This window comes from Sarcophilus harrisii, chromosome 4 (assembly GCF_902635505.1).
Source record: "Sarcophilus harrisii chromosome 4, mSarHar1.11, whole genome shotgun sequence".
NCBI lineage: Eukaryota > Metazoa > Chordata > Mammalia > Dasyuromorphia > Dasyuridae > Sarcophilus > Sarcophilus harrisii.
The window spans coordinates 11,301,815-11,318,275 of record NC_045429.1 but is presented as its reverse complement, the minus strand read 5'-3'; the positions used below and the strand labels follow the sequence as shown (position 1 = coordinate 11,318,275).

Sequence of the window (16,461 nt, the reverse complement as noted above, 5' to 3'; positions counted from 1 at the left end):
CCCAGATGGCAGGTTGACCAATACATGTTAAATATGTTAAAGTATAAGTTAAATACAATATATGTATACATGTATGGACTGATTTTTAATAATACCCCCCAAAGGGCAGTCCTTGAACCCAGGGACCCATCAGAGACCATGTATCATGATGCTACACATACATATGTAGGTTTACACACATGCATATGTGCACATACATAGATATACATCAATATGTGTGTATGTATGAAAACTGAATGGGGTGGGAAGAGACTTAAGACCAGGAGACTGACCAGATGGCTACTGAGGAGTCCCAATGAGAGGTTATGTAAGCCTACTCCTGGATGGGGGGCTGTATGAGTGTAGAGAAGGCAACATATACAGGTAATGTCATGAAGAGGTAAATGACAAGATTCAGCCCCAAACTGGAAATCTAAGTGTGCGGAGTCAAGGATGGCAGCAAGTTTTAAGATTAGGGTGACAGGGATCCTTATGAATAAGATCTAGCTCTTAGACAGCCTTGAAGGTCAGTCAGGTGCTTTAGATAGAAAGATAGATAGATAGATAGACAGACAGACAGATAGATTTACTCATTTGAGTGTCACAACAATCCTGTGAGGCAGGTGCTGTTATGTCCATTTTATAGCTAAGGAAAACTAGACAGGAAATGTTGAGTGAGTTGTCCACAGTAACACAGTTGGCAAGTGTCTGAATCATGATTCAAGTTTTCTTGATTCCAAGTCCCTAATTCTATTGACTGCATGACATACTTTGCTTTATAACAATAGGAAAGTTAAGGAGAGAGAAGTGTTTCTTTTTTTTTTTTTTAATAACTTTTTATTGCCAGAACCCATGCCTGGGTAATTTTTTACATTATCCCTTGCACTCACTTCTGTTCCCATTTTTCCCCTCCCTCCCTCCACCCCCTCCCCCAGATGGCAAGCAGTTCTATACATGTTAAATAGATTACAGTATATCTTAGATACAATATATGTGTGTAGAACTGAACAGTTCTCTTGTTGCACAGGGAGAATTGGATTCAGAAGGTAAAAATAACCTGGGAAGAAAAAATGCAAACAGTTTACATTCATTTCCCAGTGTTCTTTCTTTGGGTGTAGCTGCTTCTGTCCATCCTTGATCAATTGAAACTGAGTTAGATAAGAGAAGTGTTTCAAGGAAAAAGTAGAGTTCTCTTTTTTTCTATTTTGAATGATATGTGATCTCAACATTGATTAAATGCATTTCTTTTCTAAATAATATTTTATTTTCCCCAATTACATGTAAAAACAATTTTAAACATGTGCTTATTTTTAAGTTTTGAGGTCTAAATGTTATCCTTTTTTCCTTCCCTTTCCCTCCCTAAGATACTAAGAAATCTAATTTAAATTATCCATGTGGAATCATATAAAACATTTCCATATTAGATATTTGGTGGAAGAAAATTGAAACCAAGAGGAGAAGGAGAAAAAAAACAGGAGGAGGAGGAAGAAGAGGAAAAGAAGGAAAGAAAGAAGTGGAAAATAGCATGCTTCAAAATCTGTATTGTGATGCCATTAGTTCTTTCTCTAGGGGATAGCATTTTTCATCACAAGTAACATTGCCTTGGACATTGTATTGCCTGAGAATAGTTATCTTTCAGAGTTGATCATACTTACAATAATGATGACATTGTGTTCAACATTCTCCTGGTTCTCTTCACTTCACTTTGCATTGGTTTATATAAGCCTTTTGAGGCTTTTCTGAAACAATTCTACTTGTCATTTCTTATTGCACAATAATATTCCATTACATTACAATCTTATGCCACAACTTGTTCAGTCATTTCCCAACTGATAGACATCCCCTCAATTTCCAATTTTATCCACTATAAATATTTTTTATACAAATAGACCCTCCCCTTCCCCTTTTTTACCTCTTTAAGATGTAGACCTAGTGATGATATAGCAGGATCAAAAGATTTGCAGTTTTATAGCCCTTTGGGCATAGTTCCAAATTGCTCTCTGGAACATCCGGATCAGTTCACAGCTCTACCAGAAATGCATTGATGTCCAGTTTCCCTTCTGTCATTTTCCTTTTCTGTCATTTTAGCCAATCTAATAGGTGTGACATGATACCTCACAATTTGTTTTAATTTTCATTTCTCTAATTAATAGAGATTTACACTATTTTTACACGATTTTACACGATTATTCATAGCTTTGATTTCTTTGTCTGAAAACGGCCAGTTCCTAACCTTTGACCATTTATAAATCAAGGGATGACTTGTATTCTTATAAATTTCACTCAGATGTATGTGTGTTTGTGTGTGTGTGTTTGTACATAAGAAATGAATCCTTTATGAGAGATACTAGCTATAAAATAGAAAACTTTTCTGATTTCAAAGAGGCACATGTGTATATTTCTATATGTACTATATGTTTCTATATGTATATGTTAATAATTTCACAGTTAATGATATATATGGGAACCTTCAACATCAGGTGACTTTTGTTTGGAACCGGATATTTTATCTATAAAGGAACCTAGATTCAAAGTTTAGGAAGAGGTAATGCAGCTAAATTAGTATATAAGTAAAAGGTGACTTAGTTTAATTTCAATTTATTCTTAGAAATAGACAGTGTTCTGATTATATTTTATTCTTAGAAATTAAAAGAAGGCAATATGATATTCTACTCAATAGATGCAAAGAGAAAGGCAAAGGGACACCATCCTTCTGTTCTATAGCATGTTTACCTTAAACGGTGACAGGAAGAAGGAGAAGAAAGATGCAGGAGAGAAAAAAACAGATCAGACAAGAGAAGGGAATAAATATTTATATAGCACCTACTATGCGTGGGGCACCGTGCTAAGCACTTTACAAATATAATCTCATCTGGTCTCACTAAAACCCTGAGAGGTAGGCACTATTATAATCTCCTTTTTATAGTTAGAGAAACTGAGGTAGAGAGAGTTCATTGACTTTACCAGAGTTGAATTTCTACTCAGGTCTGTTTTAAGTACCAGTCCAGCTCTCTATCCCTGTGCTACCTCGCTGCCTCCCTCCAGGAAGGGAAGAATTCACACTGGGTGGAACATCTTTTTGTAATCCTAGAAATCCCCCAGTGGACCAGTGTTCCCTCCCTTCTCTCCTGTGCATAATCCCTTTAACTTTATGGGTTTTGAGTCTGGTGTCCACATCATTTGTAAAGAGAAGCTGTGAAGCCAGAGCTCCGCTTTCCTGGCCGATACCAGGAGTGGCCACTCCTTACTTAGCATTCTGCAGTTAAGCTCAGGACTGAGCCGCCATCAGGCTCTTGATCTCTTTGTGTCACAAAGGCAGACGTTGAGAGAGGTGTGTGTTTCAAGCACTGGGATGTACAGAATCCAGAAAGCCCAGACTATTGACCTGCTGTTCAGAAGGAATCCGTCAGCCTTGTGATCCCCAGACCTCGGGGAACTCCCACGTGGAGTCAGATTCTGATATTCAGTGACTCTTTCATTGCATTGTGGTTTTGTTTTCTCAAGACCCAGCTTGTCATACTTTGATCATCTGCTGGCTCTGCCATCTCACTGATTGAGCACCCCCCCCCCCCACCAGCCGGTAGCTACTCATTGAATCATAGGATAAGAGCGGGAATCGATCAATCAACAAGCGTTTGATAAAAAACTTTCTATATATCAGGACAGCTAGAGTTGCATCCACTGATGGACCTGGAGTCAGGTATAGAGTCCAAATCTGCCTTAGATACTAGCTATGTGATGCTTAACTCTGCCTCAGTTTCCACATCTGTAAAATAAGCTGGAGAAGGAAATGGCAACCACTCCAGGATTTTGCCAAGACTCCAAATGGGGTCATGAAACATCAGGTGGTCCTACATGAAAGTACAACACTTGGGCCATTCTAAGCACTAATAACATAAAGACAAGCCTTATACAGTCCCTGCCCTCAAGGAGCTTCCATTGGATAGGTAAGGACCTGAAAGTCCAACCCCTCCTTATTTCACATCTAATACTTTTGACTTCCATGTTCTCTCATAAATGCTGGGGGGGGGGATACTTTTTCTATTCCTCCTGATTTTTTATGGATACTTGTGAAGGTTATAGTAACTATAATAAAGCAAGTACTTTTATAGCACGTGGAAGTTTGTAAATCATGTCACTTTTAATCCTCACAGTTGTCCTGAGAGCTAGATGTTATTTTTATTCCCATTTTACAGTTGAGGAATTTGAGGCTGTGAAGGCTCAGCATCACACAGGGAGGCAGGATGCAAATGCAGATCTTTTTGAAAATTCAACTTTCCATCCACTCTGCGAGCCAGAAGGTGACCTCCGAGAAAGTAGGAACAGGGCACACGCTAATGCAGGGAATCGCTCTGAGCTGTGAATTTAGTGAAAATTGAGTGAAGCCAATTGTTTCCTTTCCTTAATTAGTTGCCTCCTTGTTTCACTTTTTTTCATTTATACACAGCTGAGTCCAATCTAATTCAATGTAATGGTGTTCACCGGCTAAGCTGTTCTGACCGAGTCACCAGGACCTCGGAGCTTACTTACAACTAGAGGCTGAGGGTGTTTGAGATGGCAGAGGGGAGTTCTGAAATGACAGAGTAGGTCTTAAACTTTTGCTCTCATCCTCTGCTGATAGTCCGGCAGATTCTCCAAGTGAGCTGGAGGAGAGCAAGCTTGGGCTTCCCTACTTGACTGAGCCATCACCTTAGTCTTCTCTTGCTCCCCGTAGGTGGTGAGAGTCCCCCCAAGAGCTGGACTGAAGAACAAGCATCGCAAGAAGGGCCTCCCTTTCCAGTGATAATGAAGAAAAGCCGGAGTGTTATGACAGTGACCGCTGATGAGGTAAGGCCTTGGGTTCAGAGGTTTTCCCATTTCTGCCTTGGGATCATGTAGTACAGAAGCTGAGGGAGAAGGCTGAGCAGAAAAAGGGCAACATTTCTCCGAGGTTCTAGATCCAGGACCCCAAGGCAATGTAGAGGCCCTCTGCTCCAACCTGTCATTTCTTACATATGGGTAAACTGAGGTCCTGGGTGAATAAGCAGCAGAGATGGGCTTAAGCGGAGGTTCTCTGAGTGCTTATCGAGGGCTCAGCTCCATAAATGTGATGTGTGTAAGGCGCTTAGCACAGTGCCTGGCACAGAGATGCTCCTTCAAGTCCTTCATTTCCCAAGAGGACCAAAATGACATTCCTATGTTGTAGTCTATGTTCAGTAGGTCTGAGTATGGCTGATCAGACCAAGGCAAGCTCAGAAGACTCTGCCTTAAGTCAGGCACTAATCATCCCTGTGAACGTTTGGAGTGCAGACAGCCCTAAATTCACACATCTCAAATTTCTTTGGAACTACTACATTTCTGTTTTGCACCTTCTTTGCTGTTGATACACCATGCTGGGCAGTCCTTTGCTCTTGTAGGTGCTTAATAAATACTTATTTATTTCCTTCCTTCCTGCCTGCCTGCCTGCCTGCCTGCCTGCCTTTCTGCCTTCCTTCTTTTCCTTCCTTCCTTTCCTTTCTTGCCCCTTTCTTCACTTCTTTCCTCTTTCCCAAGCCACCTGACACAAGATCCAGCACTCTACCACCAGAATGATGCTCTGAGGAGGAAAGAATTTGAGGTCAGAGGATTTGGCTTCAAGTCTTCCCTCTGCTCCTTCTTACCTCAATGAGTATGTCATGTCATTTCTCTAAGCTTTAGTTTCCTTATGTGTAACTAGAAGAATTCCCAATTCTGTCCCAAGTCTCTATGTACACATGTACCTTTGTTTTCAGACCATTTCCCCAATTCTCTCATTTGTAGAAATGAGGGGGTGCATTGGACTTTTTTCTGATGTTGCTAATGAGCTCCTTTCTATCAATAGCAAACAGAAAAGAGCTGAAAAAATGATTTTGGTTTTCTAGATCCTTTGCTGTTGAATACTGAGCTTGCTTTTAGAAAGAGAGAAAAGAGGAGACAACTAGGCTTCAGATGATTACCTTGGCTGAGATCAAGCTTCGGACAATATTCATTCCCTCTCCCTTTTTTCTGGATTGTAATAGGTCTTTTGAACCTCCTGGTGTGAACTAATTGCCCCATTATCCCTTCCCTTTCCTCTTTTTCAAGTGCAGATCTTTTCCCACCCCTTAATGTCTTTTTCATTGATGTCATCACATCAGAATCCATTCACAACCAAACCTTCAGTCCATGTGATGCCTGCTTCTGTCTGCCCCAATGACAGATACAATTCTCAAGATATATAGATATTATTTTTGGATATAAACAGTTTAACATATTTACATATATATATATATATATATATAACAGTTTATATATATATAACAGTGTATATATATATATATATATATACACACACACACACACATACATACATATCTAACCCTAAATGCCTCCCGACACACTCACTCTCTCTCTCTCTCTCTCTCTCTCTCTTTATATATATAACCCCTTGATATTTGAATTGTTTTTTGTCTGGCAGCTTGCAGTATTTTTTTCTTGAAAGTTTTAAAGTTTCACAACAATGTTCCTCGGGGTTTTCTTTGTGGGATCTCTTTCCAGAGATAATAGATGGATTCTTTCAATGAGTATTTCCCCCATTTCTAGAATATTGGGTAGTTTTCCTTTACCACCTCTTGTAGAATGCTCTCCAGACTCCTTTTTTTTTTTTTTTTTTTTTGGTCATGGCCTTCAGATATGTAATTTTTAAATTGTCTCTTCTGGGTCACCTGTTTTGTCAATGAAATATTTCATGTTTTCTTTCATTTTTTCATTCTTTTTTGTTTGCTGTCAAAGTCATTAGCTTCCATTTTTCCTGTTCTAGTTTTTAATGTGTGATTTTCTTCAGAAATCTTTTGTATCTCTATGTAGTTTATTCTACTGTTTAAGGATTTTTTTTCTTCAGACAATTTTTCTTTCTTTATCCAAATTTTGGACTCTCATGCATACCTCTCATTTTTTCTTCTTCTCTTATTTGCCTTTTGAAGTATTTTATGAGCATTTCCAAGAAGCATCTTTGGGCTTGAGACCAATTTATCTCACTCTTTGAGATTTCTTCTGTGGACATTCTGTCCTCTGAGTTTGTGTTTTGGTCTGCCCTGTTACCATAGTAGCTTTTTTATGGTTTTTGCTCATTTTTTTTCTTTTGATATTTTCTCTAATTTTGACATTTTGTGGTTGAGTTCTGCTCCTGAAGTAAAGGGAGCACTGTCCCAAGCTTCTCATGCAGCTCTGAGCCTTGGCTTTGAGCATAGAGGTGTCTTGTGTTTGTAAGGGGTGGCTTTGTCTGATCTTTTCAGGAAACAGTCTGGTTTTCCAGACTTTGCTTTCTGAGCTGGAACCCCCCGATTCCAGTAGAGGAGGATCTCTACTGAGCCAAGATCTTAGTTGCTGATTTGCTTTTCTAGAGTCTATTTGACCTGGGTTTAACACCCTTTTCATCCCAGTGAGAATGACTTTTCTTGAAGTTTTTTTTTTCAGTCTATCTTGAGCTGGACAATGATTTCCTTCCATCAGACTCTGTTCAGAGGCTTGGTTTCATGTAGTATTAAAGGGAAACTGTGATTACCTTTGTTCACTGATAAAATAACTAACTGAAGAGATGAACTCCTCATTTAGTACTGGGTGGCTTTACAAAGTACCTCCAGATTTTGGCAGAGTAGTTTTGTTTAAAAAAAGTAAGTAGAGGGAGATATTAGCAGCTAGTTACTTTCCTGAAACCACACAGTCAGTGTGGGGTTCCAATAAGGTTTTTTCCAGCTTCTGATTTTGTGCCCTTTGCTTCACATAATACGTCCTCTTCCATGTACCACGTGGTGAGGAAAAATACATTTGCCGCATGCTGAGCAAGACTGGGAACTAGAATACAGGACAAACATCAAGAGGGATCAGGGACTATGGAAATTATATAGATTACAAATCTCTCTCTGCATCCCCCCCCAGTACCTTCCCTTCCTGTCTCTCTCTGTTTCTGTCTTTCTCTGTCTCTGTCTTTTTCTTTCTCTCTGTCTCTGTCTCTTTGTGCCTCTGTCTTTGTTTCTGTCTTTCTCTCTGTGACTGGCTCTCTCTCTTCTTTGTTTTTCTTTCTCTTTTGCTGTCTCTATTTTTCTCTGTGTGTTTGTGTCTTTCTGTGTTTCTGCCGATTTCTATGTCTCCCCCCTCCCTGTCTCTATCTGTATCTCTCTCTTCCTCTCTCCCTCCTTCCTCCTCCTTCGTCTCTCTTTTTCCCCTTCACCCCCTTTCTTCCCTCTCCCCTCACTCATACCCACCTACCACATATCATATACCACATTCCATTTTGTACAAGAGAAAATCATTGCTGTGAAGCAAATAAGCTCTAATAAGGAGTAGGGATTTCTTTGCAGCAGGTGAAGGCTAGCATGTCTGGCAGGAATTAAGTGGTTTCTTGAGCAAGAAGGACAGGAAAAATAAGGCTTTACTTAAGAAGGACTAAGGAACCAAGCCACTTACTTACCCTGAAGGGCATCCCAGAGTAAGATGAACTCTGATTAAGAAGCTATAGTAAGGATGGAGACCAGCTCATACATGAAATATAAGGGGATGAATAAACAAGTTAATGTATAACACTTTAGTAGTTAAGTATTGAGCAAAGATATAATTTTATTTTGAAGTTTATTTATTATTATTATTTTTAATTTTCCCCCTAACTCAAATAATTAAATGATTTCTGACTGGAATAGAGAAATTGAAAATTTATAGTTGATTTTCTACATTAATAATTATACTTAGTTGAACATTTACAAAAGAATTGATCATGTGATAAATATCTCTAATGCCCTCATTTATTTGTCTTTGACAAAGAAAAGATACTGACCTGCTCTACCCCAAAAGGCATCCCTCTTCACTTGACGCCTGCCACTTTAGGTACTTTCATGAAACCATTTATAATCTGACTCTCTTGGGGAGTCCTAAGTGCTGTTTTTTTCTTGTGTAAAGCCAACTGGGAGCTCAAAACAATATTATTCATATATGTCAGGGCTATTTTTTCACTAACTCAAAAAGCTGACATTGATCTATGGGAAGGGCGTCAAGAACCTGACTTTATTCAGTCTCTCTGACTGAATTTCCATGCTAGAGGCTCCCGTCTCTGTCCTCCATATTGTCCCTCCATTCTCCCCATGGCCCCTGATCCGTATTTGATCTAGGGATACCTTCAACCTTTTAAGTTGGCAAATAACCAGTAAGATACCCACCTGAACGTGCACACACACATTGTCCAAACTCCATCAGCCTCCCATTGTGGGTAGTTGCACCAGCCTTTCTGACTGACATGACTCAGGACTCCAACCACAAGCTCTCACTCTGTGCTCACATTTTGCTCTTCAAATAATTCAAAGCCCTGGGGGCTACTTTCCCAGCCAAGTCCTATCCATTAATTAGCAGCATCCTGATCAATCCTTTTTAGCCTGGAAGGCAATTAATACACACACACACACACACAGAGAGAGAGAGAGAGAGAGAGAGAGAGAGAGAGAGAGAGAATTGGAGGTCTCTGTTTGGCTCTGGCTTCAAGTCACTCTGTTCAGATTATCAGAGACAAGCATATTGCCCATGTGAAATGGCCCTAGATACCATACCTCTGTTCCTAGTTTATTGATTGGGATTTTATAATTCTTGGGGTAGAAGTTAGTTCATAATCCCAATGAAATTGGAAATTATAGAAATATATAGTATTCACCCATAGAGAGCACACACAGCATTTAGCTTCTGAATGGCTAGACGGCCATACTGGATAAAGTGATGGGCCTAGTATTAGGAAGAATTGAATTAAAAACCAGTCTTAGATATTTACTAACTGTGTAACCCTGGGTAAGTTATTTCACCACTTGTCTACCTGCCTTTCCTTAACTATACAACGGGGATAATAATTGTATCTATGGACCAAGGTTATTTTGAGGATCAAATAAGATATTTGTAAAGGGCTTAGCATAGTGCCTGGCAAATATATAAACATATATATGTAAATAAATAAATATATATATATATATATATATATATATATATATATAAATGCTTGTTTCTTTGTGCAGCGTAATAAATGTGGAAATATAGAGAGAAGAATTTCACTTTTAACATATATTGGATTACTTGCTGTCTAGGCGAGGGGGTTGAGGGAAGGAACGGAAAAAAATTGGAACACAAGGTTTTGCAGAATTGAATGTTAAAAATTCTTTGTATATATTTTGAAAATAAAAAAGCTATTACTTTAAAAATAATAAATTCTTCTTTCCTTCTTAGCCATTAATAAGGACAGAATCAAACTGGATTTTTGTTGGTATTTTATGTACCCAATTATATACAATCTACCAAAGGGCCTTTGAACACTCCCTCCAGTGATACAGGTTCAAACTCATCCTGCCTTCTCATCTTATTGACTCTTTTCCATTACATTCACTCAGTGCATCATGATAGAGGGAAGGTCTACCTTGTGTTCCCTTCATATAAAATGACCAGAAACTGATGGACTCTCCTTTGGTGATCCTTCTTTCTTCTATGTACCCATTACAACACACATATTGGCTTTTTTTACTTACATCTTTTTGATTCTGTTTTTTGTACAACTTTTCATTTGTAATTCCTTTTTGTAATGCATTGCTGTCTTCCCCAAACCATTTCTATTGCCCTTTGGGTGATCCTTAATTTTCCTTCTATAGCGATTCTAATGTTTCACATCTCACAGACATAAATAGCAAACGCCAGGAGACTTGATATATCAAAAATATATCAGGCTTTTGTTTCAGGAGAAAATGTGATGTATAAAAAGTCTGAAAAACAATTTCTGAATAATTAACTATTTTATGTAATTTTTAAAGGGATATTTGGCCATCACCTTTAAACCAAAGACAGAGTGTAGTGATTTCTTGATGCTTATGTGTTCTTGGAAGAGTCAGTATCCCTACAAGTGACAATCAATTCTGATTGGTTAACAATGAATAAGAAGAATGAAAATTATAATGAAAGTTGGACCTTTTCTAATAAGACCCTGAGGGATGTGACTTTGATTATGTCACTTTTACTTCTAGACCATGCCCAGTCAAGGCAATCTAAACAAAGGATCTACCCAAGCCTGAGCAGAGCACTATAGGCTTTCCCACTTGGATGGGATCTGAGTAAGACTGAGGATAAAGTTAAATCCTATCTCATTATTAGTTCCACCTCTCAAGACTGATCTGACAGAGCAGAGAATGTGAAAACAGGAAGAGAAAAAAATTCTGGATCTTCCCCTTAACAAATGGTTACCGAGATAAGAGAAAATAATTCTCTTTCTTAAAAGTTGGAAACCTTAAAAGAACTTTGTAATTTCCTGAAAGCCATCTGCGCTGCTCTACCCATCTTGTTCACTTGTGAGTCCAAATTACTGTCCTTTTGGAGTGTCTAACACAGGAGATAACAAGAGAATGAAGAAAGCCTAAATGGTTTGTTTGCCATATGCAGTAAGATAGAGAACCTAAATAGCACAATACATATATACATATGAATAATGTGCACATATATATGAGCGCACACATGTATTGTACACACATGCTCAAGTGCACTATAAGCATCATATAATATACTGGGCGAGAATGTATATACATGTATGTATATGCTGTGTACTTGTATATATGTGTATTGTGCAATATTATAGCATATGTACATATGCTGCATCAGTTCTCTATCTGACTGTATGTCACAGTGTGGAAAGTTAAGATTCATTCACTCGAGTGAATTAGCACAGCTTCATCCTTGGGAAGGGGCCCAAGCCTCGTCTTCTGCCCTTTATCATTCTCATCACAGTCACTTCCATGGGGTTGGAAAATCGATTGGCCTCTGGTCAAGTGGGAGTGCCCGTCATGCTGGAGTGGCAATGACTGGAGCAACTGATCCCTTTCTCTCTAAGCTAGAGGAAATGGAAGGATTCCAGACCCCAGCATATTCTAAATTAAATAAAAGGGATTGAAAAAATAAAGACGGAAACTGTCGAGCTGCTCTTGGAGTTGGGAAAATCTGGATTCAAGTCCTGCTTCTGCTACATCCTGGATACGTGACTCTGGACAAGTTTCATTTCTTTCAGTGCTCCCAAGTGACTCTCTAAGACTCTAAGTTTTATAAGAGTTGCTGATTTGGATTGGTGAAGAGAGTTCCCTCAGGAGCAGATCATTATGCCCACAAAATAGCAAGTGTATGAGAAAGAAAAAAAAAATGGAGGTACCTTAAACATATTATCTAGTGTATAACTATGCTAATTTCCCTTAGCTTGGGGTACCTTGGATGCTCATATATGCTCAATAAGCAGAGACTTTTCCTGTTCTTCTCTAAGTTTTCCCTTTATTCTCTTCTATTTTGGTAAGGCATTTACTTCTAGATTTTTCTTTGCTGATAATACTTATAATTATTGGTTCTTAAAGAATAAAACATGGTGGAATTGGGCGTGGACAAGGTAGATCATTCCAAAATATCCCCAAATAGTTCCCACTTGGAACACTTTAACTGATGGATATTTATTATTATCATCATTATTATCAGCGACGGAAAATCTATTTTTTGACTTATACTTTCCCAAGGCTAATATTAAAATTAATGTTCATTCCCTGAAGATATACCAACTGATGATGGTGAAAATTTTCCTTCAGGCAAACTGGGATGCAGAGAGAAATCTTGCAGATTTTCTGGAGATAATTGATAATTAACTATATTTGATTTAGACCCAAGATTGTAATTCTTCTGAGCATTAAATTGATCATGTTTTTATATTAGAAACATTAGAGACACATGCCCGTGTTTTGCTGACATATTTAAAAATCAGAAGATCAGATAATGGTTCAGTAGAAAGGGTTCTGAATTTGGGAGACTTTGAACTCATAGGACCAGAATGAATATGAATATGTTATTCCACAGAATGAAATAAACAGAAACCAAAGATCAATGTTCACAGTGGCTGTGACATATAGATGGGAAGATCACAAAAAGGAAGTCCAACATTGAGCAATGGAAAAACCAGTGACGTTCCCAGAGAAGACATAGTTAGAAATATTTCCTCTCTCATGACTGTGCATGTGGAATATTTATATTATTAATTTATATTATATTATTATATTAATTATATCTAAATATATAATATATAATTATAAGAATTTATATTATGTATTAATATATTTATCTATTATATTTGTATATAAATGCACATATATAATCTCGACCATGAAGAAGGGAGTATCTTCAATTATATCTTTTATGAAACCTTCATTGGTGTTTCCATTACTCAGGGTTGAATTTCGTTTTTGTATCTTTTCCATTTATACATACATCATAGCCATGGTGGAGATTGATCTTTAAGTCCTGTTAATTTCCCTGAGTGAAATATTCATTGCATTCAGAATTCACTTTTTCTTTTTTTTCTTTTTTCCTTCTTTTCATTCCAGAATGTTAAGGATTACTTGGAGTGCGGCCTGAGTAAATCTTACAGCTCCTCCAGTAACACCCTAGGGATCGACCTCTGGAGAGGGAGAAGATGCTGCTCTGGGAATCTCCAGTTGCCCCCGCTGTCCCAGAGACAGTCGGAAAGAGCCCGAACGCCTGATGGAGATAGCATTTCAAGACCCACCACTCTTCCTTTGCTGACACTTCCAAGCATCGCCATCACTACCGTAAGCCAAGAGAGGTAAGTGGTTTCCAAATCCAATTTCCAGATTAAATTTAATTTGCCAAGTGCTGTTTTCTAGCCCTGCTGCAGGGATGCCAAGGGCTTTACTCTCCTTATTTAAATCATCGCGTCTTCGTGAAATAGTTACTGGGCTTTGGGGAACGTCTGTGTCTCTTGTCACTTCACACTGTGGCTTCTTAGCAGTGAAACTGTTTTCTGGAACATAACATGAAAGAGTTTGGGTTTGAATTGGGATGTGTATAAACAGGAACCAAGAGATGCTTTTATTAATGGCAAAAGGCAGAGAAAGTGTGTCCCGCCCCACTTCTTTCAAGACTGCTTTGATGGTTCATATATAAACAAACACAGATAATCCAATAAAACCAAATCTTGTTTAAACTGTCAATTTGAATAAAGACATTTCTTGCCAGTGAAGCCATGAATGCATTTGCTCATTGCTATTCTATTGGTTGATGAGGCAGCACGGTAGGTGGTGGGAAAGTGCCTTGACATCAAGAAAACTTTGGTTTGGTCCTGCCTTTGACACACTCTGGCAAAGTGACCCTGTGCAAATGACTTAACTTCTTAGTGCCTGAAAACTATAGAAATGGGCTGGGTGAAGTGGTAGAAGGCGCTGCCTTATTTAAGGATTTCTTCTACTAGTGAAATTGAAGGTCCATTTTCTTAATCATCTTTTCTCTGCTATCATCCTTATTCAATATTTGTGATGTTGCCTTGAAAGTCTTATCGTGTTGTCCAAAAGGGTTCTCAATCTGGGTCTGGGTAATAGGATATTTTTGGCGATTTTAGGTTGGCCCATCAAAGAGTATTTTGGAATATCCAGACTGATTAATGCCATGGGCGTGTAGGGAAGGTAGGGGAAGTGTTTTGGCAATCCCAGCTTGTCATAGCAAGGGAATATTGTGTGGTCTATGTTGTCTATTCGGGACTGAGGAACCTTTTTTCTTCTTCTAAGAAGCCATTTGGATATTTATAGCATCGTTTTGGGGCTGTACAAAATTAACAACTTAGAGAACTCAGGCAGTGGGTGGCTGTGTTCTACCTAGCTTTCAGCTCATCATTGCCTGCAAGCAAATGGTTTTGCAGCTCTCCTTTGTCCCGCAGGCTGGGGGTTCCCCACCCTGCTCTACATTGACTCATACAGGAAATGCTTTGAGGATTATAAATGGGCTCATCAGAGGAATATTTTGGAATGTCTGGATTGGCAATCGAGAGATTGCCTTTACTAAATCATGTCGGGAAAATCTATTTAAATCCCTTGATGACAAATGGTATGCAGCCCTCTGTTGATGTTGGGATATGTGGGAATGCAGAAATATATCAGATTATGTGCTCAATTCTTTCCTCATTTAACTGTAGAGAGTTTCTTACTGAATTTCTCTGCACCCAGGGTTATATGCTTCAAGGATGAAAAAAATCAGATTCAGACACAAAAACAATATGGCAGGTAATCTAATTCACCTCCCTCATTTCGCAGAAAAAAAATTCAGGACCAGAAAATGTCCAAGGTCTTGTACATTTAGGTGGCAGAAGCAGGGCTGAATTCAGGTCTTCTCCTGCCAGATCCAATTCTCTTTCCACTAGAGAATGCTGCATCTTAAGTTCTCCTGTTGAAAACACAACTTCTTAAACTTTCAGGTAATTTTTATTAGGGTTTGGAAGACATGATTATCTCATCCAAACTTCTATAAAATTAATGTTATAGTTTCAAAATATTTCTTAATATCACTGTTTCAGGGAGAAGAGTCTTAGAAGCTTAACTTTCAAAGGGAGTATCATTTGAGTGAAAATCAAAGTTTTCCTCAGTCTTAGATTTCATACCTTTTTAAAGTAGAAAAATTAAATACCATAATTCATATAGTGAATTTGTCTAATGAATAATAACATATCAAGCTTCCCAACATTGATGACTATTTGGGGTTTTTTTTGTTTGTTTTGTTTTGTTTTGTTTTTTTTACTTATAGCTCCTTTTTTGTAAGAGGCAAATGTTTAAGACAAAGTTCCTTGAGAAAACATTCTGAAAGAAGTATTTTACAACTTGTCTAAGAATGACACAACAGAAACTCATTATGGCCATACTTGATTCATACTGATTATTTTCATGATCTGAGTTTGAATCCCACTTCAGATACCCAAAAACTGTGTCTAAGTATACCTTAGTCTCAATTTTCTCATGTGCAAAATTGGGATAAAAGCAACAGCCATGTCACAGATTTGCTATCTCAATTGATATTTCAATATAAAACATTTGGCAAATTTGGAAGTTCCATATAAACATGGATTGTCATTTGTATTGGTCATATCATATTCTTTTAATTAGATGTAATAATCATTATCAGTATTATTGAGTAGTAGTCAGACAAAGTGGATAGAAAGCCAGCCTTGAAATCTGGAAAACATGAGTTCAGGTCTTTCATTTGATACATGCTAGTTGAATGATCCTGGAAAAGTCACTGAAACTTATCCCAGGCTACTCACTAAAAGTATAACTTGAAGATCAGATGCTAAGTGATCAACAACAACAACAATGGCTAGCATTTATGTAGTAGTTGTTTAAGATTGGTCAAGTACTTTACAAATATTATCTCACATTACCCTTGCAACAACACTTGGAGGTTAGGGGCTATTATTATCCCTGTCTTACCAAAAAGGACACTGAAGCAGTCAGATGATTTAGCTCTCATAGCAAGGAAGTAGCTAAGCACAGATTTGAAATCAACTTCTCCTGATTCCATGTCCAGCATTGTATCCAATGCATCGCCTTGCTGCCCTTCCTTGTAGAGTGCATTCCACACCAGGATGACCTTGTATTGATGGAAATATAGATTTATTATCATTATTGATAT

At 38.1% G+C, this 16,461-nt stretch overlaps 1 protein-coding gene across 1 annotated transcript in view; it reads left to right on the top strand.

The window, feature by feature from the left end:
* PDE4B (phosphodiesterase 4B) overlaps positions 1 to 16,461 on the top strand; it is a 632,040-nt gene that overhangs the window by 122,269 nt on the left and 493,310 nt on the right. The window contains exons 3-4 of the mRNA XM_031968952.1: positions 4,694 to 4,806; positions 13,374 to 13,612. Of these exons, the coding sequence (XP_031824812.1) occupies positions 4,694 to 4,806; positions 13,374 to 13,612 (352 nt within the window). The remainder of the gene's footprint in view (positions 1 to 4,693; positions 4,807 to 13,373; positions 13,613 to 16,461) is intronic.